General features: G+C 50.2%; 1 protein-coding gene across 1 annotated transcript in view; it reads right to left on the reverse strand.

The window, feature by feature from the left end:
* The window catches only part of crabp2a (cellular retinoic acid binding protein 2, a), an 18,894-nt gene extending 15,621 nt beyond the window's left edge, over positions 1–3,273 (reverse strand). The window contains exon 1 of the mRNA XM_063198192.1: positions 2,788–3,273. Within this exon, the coding sequence (XP_063054262.1) occupies positions 2,788–2,869 (82 nt within the window). The 5' untranslated portion in view covers positions 2,870–3,273. The remainder of the gene's footprint in view (positions 1–2,787) is intronic.
* Positions 3,274–6,830: the final 3,557 nt, after the last annotated feature.

Consider the following 6,830-nt stretch of genomic DNA (forward strand, 5'->3'; position numbering starts at 1 on the left):
AGAGCTAGAGAGAGAGAGAGAGAGAGAGAGACAGAGACAGAGACAGAGAGAATAAGAGGGAGAAAAATAGATGGAGAGACAAAAAGAGACAGAGAGAGAGAAAAATATATTTTAAGAGAGCAGAAGCGATAGAGGTGGGGAGAGAAAAAAGAAACAAGGAGACACATGGGGAGGCACAGAAAAAGGGAATAACAGAGACGGAGAGAGATTGAGAAAAGAAGGGATAGAGGTAAAGAAAAAGAAGCAAGGGGAGAAACGAGGAGGCTCAGAAAGACGAGGTTATTGGCAAGATCATGGGAACAGGAATGCAAGACATATGAAGAACAGAAGACAGACTTGAAGAGGTGTGTGTGTGGTGTGTGTGTGTGTGTGTGTGTGTGTGTGTGTGTGTGTGTGTGTGTGTGTGTGTGTGTGTGTGTGTGTGTGTGTGTGAGAGAGAGAGAGAGAGGTCCTGTCAGTCTCTTTGATTCCCCTGTGTGTGTGCGCGAGTGTGTGTTGCTGTCTGTCTCACTCTCTAGTCCTGTGTGTGTGTGTGTGTGTGTGTGTGTGTGTGTGTGTGTGTGTGTGTGTGTGTGTGTGTGTGTGTGTGTGTGTCCATCAGCTCCTCTGAAGCTGACAACCTGTCAATCATCCACATTCCTGAAATTCAGCTCCGCCTCCTCTCTTTTTATGGGTCCATTTCTATTCCTCTCGTTCGCCCACACACACACAAACCCACACACACGCACCCACACACACACACATGCACACACACAATCTCCTCTCTTTCTGATCATCTACTAGCAACTGGAGGCTCAGGGTTCACATGCGGCCCACCTCCTCACTCAGTGCGGCCCGTAGATAAAACATATTATTCATAAAATAATAATAATGACCACATTTCTGAAAAATCACTACTGAATCAATATGTTTTAATTGTACTGTTGGCTGATAGAGAACACAACTATTCCTTCCAAACAATATCAGAAGTCAGTAAACAACCAACTGCACCTCAAACTCGACGAGTTGCAGTCTGATCTGTGGTCATGTGGCCCTCTGAAGGAGGTGAAGGAAGAAATGTGGCCCTTCTTGTAGAAATGTGGCCCTTCTTACAATTACTGTTACCCATCCCTGAACTACTTGATACTACTCCACATTGGAATCCACAGATTTGTGCCCTGTGCGGACATATGCCCAAAACAACTAGAAATATTTACAATTCTCCTCCTCACTTTTTCTCTTTCTCATTTTACTTGCATCGGTGCGCGCACGCACACACGCACGTACACGCACAGAGAGAGAGAGAGAGAGAGAGAGAGAGAGAGAGAGAGAGAGAGAGAAGGCACTCCATTTAACCTTGCTTAATGATGTACTTCTCCCCCTCTTATAAAGGGCACACTCTCCCATCCATCCGGCCCATTCAGCGGCTGTCCCCTCTCCTCAGCCCCCTCCCCAGTCGGCCTCTCCACCTGCCTTTTCCCCTTTTCTTTCCGCCGCTCCGCCCGCTCCCCTTTATTCTTTTGTGTGCGCCATACAGTGCCTCAGACGCGGCCCCCTTCAAGCACCCCCCCCCCCAGCCCCGCGTCCCAAACACGGCTCCATCTCTCTCAGCATGCCGCCCATTCGTGCCGCGCGAACGGTAATGAGGCAGTTGGAAAGCACCGTTGCTATGGGGGATTGAAGCGTCTGTCAATCTGGGATATTGGAATTCGACGGCGCACGAGTAGGGGCTATTCCGACAAGAACAATGGCTGTATTTAAAGACGAAGTCGTCAACTTGAGCAGCATGCAAGGACATAAGGCAGGAGGAGATGGTGAGATGTTGAGAGAGGGAGAGAGGAGAGGAGGCGACAGAGGGAGAGAGGGGGGGGGGGGGCATCCCTCTAATCTCGTTCGGGCTGGGCCGCGTCACGTTCAGAGGGCAACCACTAGGAAATTGGCGATAATATAATCTTCGCAACTCCCAGACGTTTAGGGCACACACCAGTTCACAAGAACAAACGGCCATGCACCCTCATTCGCTCCCGCATGACTAGACAAATGAGCAGGCGTTGGCCGATCATTCTCTCTCTACTGCTTTTGAGAGAGAGAGAGAGAGAGAGAGAGAGAGAGAGAGAGAGAGAGAGAGAGAGAGAACTTGTCTAACCTACTTTCGTGTAGTTGTGCCGCCAATTAATATGTTTTTACCAGTCGATCTGGTTTTGATCTTGCCTACGCAACAGCCTTTCCCACACACAGTCGAACTACTTTTGCCCCCCCCCCCCCCCCCTCTCTCCACACGAGCGCGCGCGCACGCACGCACATAAAGACACACACACACACACACACACACACACACACACTTCGCACACGCACACACAGCTAGAGACCACGCAGACAGAGAATAATGACAAGGGCACATGTGCCAATGCTGTGACTATTGTGGCTGCAGACAAGAGGGCGCAGGATGGTGTGTGTGTGTGTGTGTGTGTGTGTGTGTGTGTGTGTGTGTGTGTGTGTGTGAGAGAGAGAGAGAGAGAGAGAGAGAGAGAGAGAGAATGAATGCCTGCTCTTTATTGAGTTGTCCGGTCTGAATACTACATGACAAAGACCCCTGCATATAATATGGGACGCGCAGACGGAGCAAGTGTGTGTGTGTGTGCGTGTGTGTGTGTGTGTGTGCGCGCGCGCGTGTGTGTGTGGCACAGTTTGGTCCATCTGTCTGGCCGGTAGAATCACATCCACGATGAAGGCCACATGGTTGACTAACCAAGCGTCAAGTAAATAAATAAACAAACAACTTTCTCAGAGGTGCATATGAACACTCACCAAGTGCTTTCAGAAGCTCTTCGAAGTTTTCCGAGCTTTTCATCTTCCAGTTGCCTGCGAAGTCTGGAATTTTGCTTCCCATGGTTGGCTTGAGAAGTAGAGATAATACGTACTGGATGCCGGTCTCCTCTCTATTGTCACGCAGCAGCAAGTGCTGTGGGGTTGATATTTACAGAGATAACGTCTACAAATCGCGATTTAATTGTAAACAATTTGTCCCGTTACTTCTATCTCCAGTCTATCTATCTTAACTGTCAGTGTAAAATATCGTTTAACCTGCTTTCTACTTTTCGACGACTCTTTTCTTCTCTATCAACCTGTTCCTCTGAGTCTGTCTCGCTCACACACTGTGAGAGATCCTTATCGCTCTCTGCCGCGGTGCGTAATAAGAGTCGGTATGAATGGCCAGGGGTGGAAAAACTGCCCGCAGAGGATGACCGCAAATTTAGACGCCCCTTAGCTCGCCAGCCGCGCACTCCCACCCCGTGGCCCATGCCAGTCAAACAGCGCCGACCAATGGCGAGTGAGATCAGGTACATGGTGCCCTGGTGCCCAGCCCTACACCACGCCCACTCAGACACATGTGCGCTTGCTGGCTCTGAGAAGCAGTCCGACACGTTTACGCTCGATCGCACGCGCGCGCATGCACGGACATATGCTAAATCCTGGCCCCTTTCATTCTGTCCACGGTTTTCTATAGGTGTCATCTTAAAAAATGAGCCTGCCCTGTGAGACTCTCAACCTCCCGTGACAAATAAACTTCGCTTTGAATTCGTTGGGGCTCCCCTCCAGCAGCTGCAGTGGACATCGGTGACTGATTGAGGTAGTTTTCTCTCACAAGTCAGTGAATAATTCCTGCATATTGAGTATATATTGTTCGAGGAGGATTATCTGACCACCCAGGCTATGGGCGGTGGGCCTGTCTGTCTGTCCATCCGTCCGTCCGGTAGGTCTGGAGGTTGGAGAGGGAAGGGAACCAGTGAGATATGTTTAATGAGGGTGAGTCAGCATGCGGGTAGAATGTCCGCGGGGTATTTCCTCCCCCAAGTTCATCCTCCCTTCCCCCCCTCCTCTCCTCTCCCTGTCCACAGCGGTTCCTCTCTGCCGTGTTGGCTCTACAGGGCGCTGCCAGCCTGCTATATAAAATCAAAGCTCCTGAAATCGAAACCTGTTGCTGCGTGGCCTACGCGCGCAGGACAGGGCAGGGTGTCGGGTAGGTCTGCTCAGCTGACTAGGACTGGCGTGCCGTCCATGACTCCTCTCTTCCGAGACAGTTTCCCCTTCACAACAAAACTAACCATGAACAACCAAGAACACCAACCAAGAACACCACCACCATTCAATACCCTTGTCTGCTTAGTTGAAATGAGTTGTCAATAGCCTGTCAACAGAGCCCGGACCAGAACACTAGCCCCTGCTCAAGTTGCTGTTTGTAGCTTGGCGGGTTGGCAATATCGGGTTGGCAATATCGTGTTAGGACACGAGACGAGAGGCAACCGCGGTTCTGGAGGAGAGAGGAGGTTGAGAGGAGTCAGAGGCCGAAGACTGAAGACTGAAGCCACGGGTTGCAACCTTGCTCACAGAGTGGTAGAACGGTGATGGGGGGTGGTGATGCTATCCAAAACAAGACGAGTCAGTTTGCATAGTGCAGTTTAAACACAGGGGCAGGGCAATGTATTTAACGAAGGGAAGAAAGAAAAACAATAAAACACAAATTATTTTTTATAATACCGGTACATAAAATCACAGCAAAGCCTGCCAGAATTTTAAAAAAACGGTCGAGGGGATGCAGGAAAGGCAGGGTTGCAGGGGTGGTGTGTGTGTGCGTGTGTTTTTGGGTGGGGGGGGGGGGGGGGTATCTGATTGATGTTAATTGCACTGAGGGGACGTTAACCATTGACTGGTGATGAATGACCTTCCTGCTGCAGCACAGGCTACACTGGATTAGCTGGAGGGTTACCACCGGGGGAACTATGCCACTTCAAGGCGACTCTCTCTCTCTCTCTCTCTCTCTCTCTCTCTCTCTCTCTCTCTCTCTCTCTCTCTCTCTCTCTCATCTTTTCCTCTCTCTACCTCCTCTCTGTCTCTGTCTCTCACCCCCCCCTCTCTCTCACACACACAAACACACACACACACACACACACACACACACACACACACACACACACACACACACACACACACACACAAACACACACACACACACACACGGGTCACCCAATATGCCATGAAGTCTCATCCTCTAAAATGCTTGAAGTTGTAAGTTGCGCAAACGTCTAAAAGTGTGTGCTGTGTGCTGTGTGCTGTGTTTGTGTGTGTGTGTGTGTGTGTGTGAGGTTGGCATGTCTCCTACATCACTGTCATGAAGAGATGCGAGTCATGAGGTCTGTGTGTGTGTGTGTGTGTGTGTGTGTGTGTGTGTGTGCCCGGGGCAGACTGAATGTATCACATGTCCTGGGATAGCCGATCCGTGGCACCACACACAAACACACACACACACGCCGCCAGCATTTACACAATAGTTTCAAGTCTTCACAAGTTTTTCCTTGTTGAGGTGCAGACGCCCTGTCGTTATCCTTGCGTGTCCAACGCTCTGTCAATCTCTCCATCTCTTTCGCTCTCTCGATCTCTCTTCATCTATCTCCTGCTTTCGCTCTCTCTTCCCCTGTTATTATCCTCTTGTGTCAATTGCTCTCTCTCTCTCTCTCTCTCTCTCTCTCGTTACCCTCTTGTGTTGATGTGCTCTATCTCCTTCTCCATCTGTGTGTGTGTCCTTATCTCCTCTGGTACTTACACGGAGCTGCTTTGTTCCGCGCCTCTTCACTCAGTGCTCTAGGCTAGTCTTCGCCGCCTTATCAGATACTGAGTGTGTGTGTTCAGTGTGTGTTAGTGTGCGTGTGTGTGCGTGTGTGTTTGCACTCACCCACAGCATGCTTGATCACCGGGATTAAGCAGTTTACACTCGGTGTGAAGAATGCAGTGACTTGCTTCAGTACGGGCAGCTAAGCGGCAAACACACACACAGATACTTTACTCATATGCAGCAAAGCGTCAAATACACGTAACCTTTTCAACCCTGCCAGCCAGCCTCGGCATGCCATAGGCCGTGTCAGTATGGTTATGCCCTGCCATTTTCGCCCTTTGTGTGGTTACTATTACTAAATAGTAATTAGTGCAATTATATTATGCCTTTTGCCGTTTCTCAGGAACACAAAATCTTTACAGCACAACACACACACACACACACACACACACACACACACACACACACACACACACAGAGAAACTTTGTCTATCTCTCTCTCTCTCTCTCTCTCTCTCTCTCTCTCTCTCTCTCTCTCTCTCTCTCTCTCTCTCTCTCTCTCTGTCTCTCTCTCTCTCTCACACACACACACACACTGTCACTGTCACACAAACTTTCTCTTTCTGCTACACCCGCATACACACACACAGGAACTTTCTCTTTCTTTCTCATAAACACGCATGCACGCACGCACACACAACCATTTGTAGCATGTCATTGGAGCATACAGGTCCTGCGATATGGGTGGCATGTAATCCCATGCATAATGGGAGGGGGGGGGTGGATTCAACATTCCTCTTCTCCCCACCTCACCTCACCTCCCCCCATCCTCTCTGCATCTCCTCCTCTGCTCTCCCCGCTCCCATTCCCCTTCTCTTTCTCTCCGTTCTCCTCTACTCCTCTCCCGGCTTGCCTCCTCTAATCCTCCCTGCTCTCATGCCCACTCCTGCTCTCCTCTCCTCTCCTCTCCTCCTCTGAAACATCGGTCCTCTCCTCTCCTTCTTCATCTCTTCTACATTACCCCTTTCCTCCCCTCTCCTGTTCTCCCCTCTCCTCTTTCTTCTCTACCCTATTCCTCTCCTCTTCTCCCAGTGTCCTTCCCATCTCCTCATCCCTCTCTTCTCCTTTCCTCTCCTCTCTCTCTCCTCCTCGTCCTCCTCCCATCCCTTCCTCCTCCTGCTGCTCCATGTCTTTGTTCCTTTGTGCCGCATCGGCAGATTCCACACACACACACACACAC

The sequence above is a fragment of the Engraulis encrasicolus genome, chromosome 5 (genome assembly GCF_034702125.1).
Source record: "Engraulis encrasicolus isolate BLACKSEA-1 chromosome 5, IST_EnEncr_1.0, whole genome shotgun sequence".
Classification (NCBI taxonomy): Eukaryota; Metazoa; Chordata; class Actinopteri; order Clupeiformes; family Engraulidae; genus Engraulis; species Engraulis encrasicolus.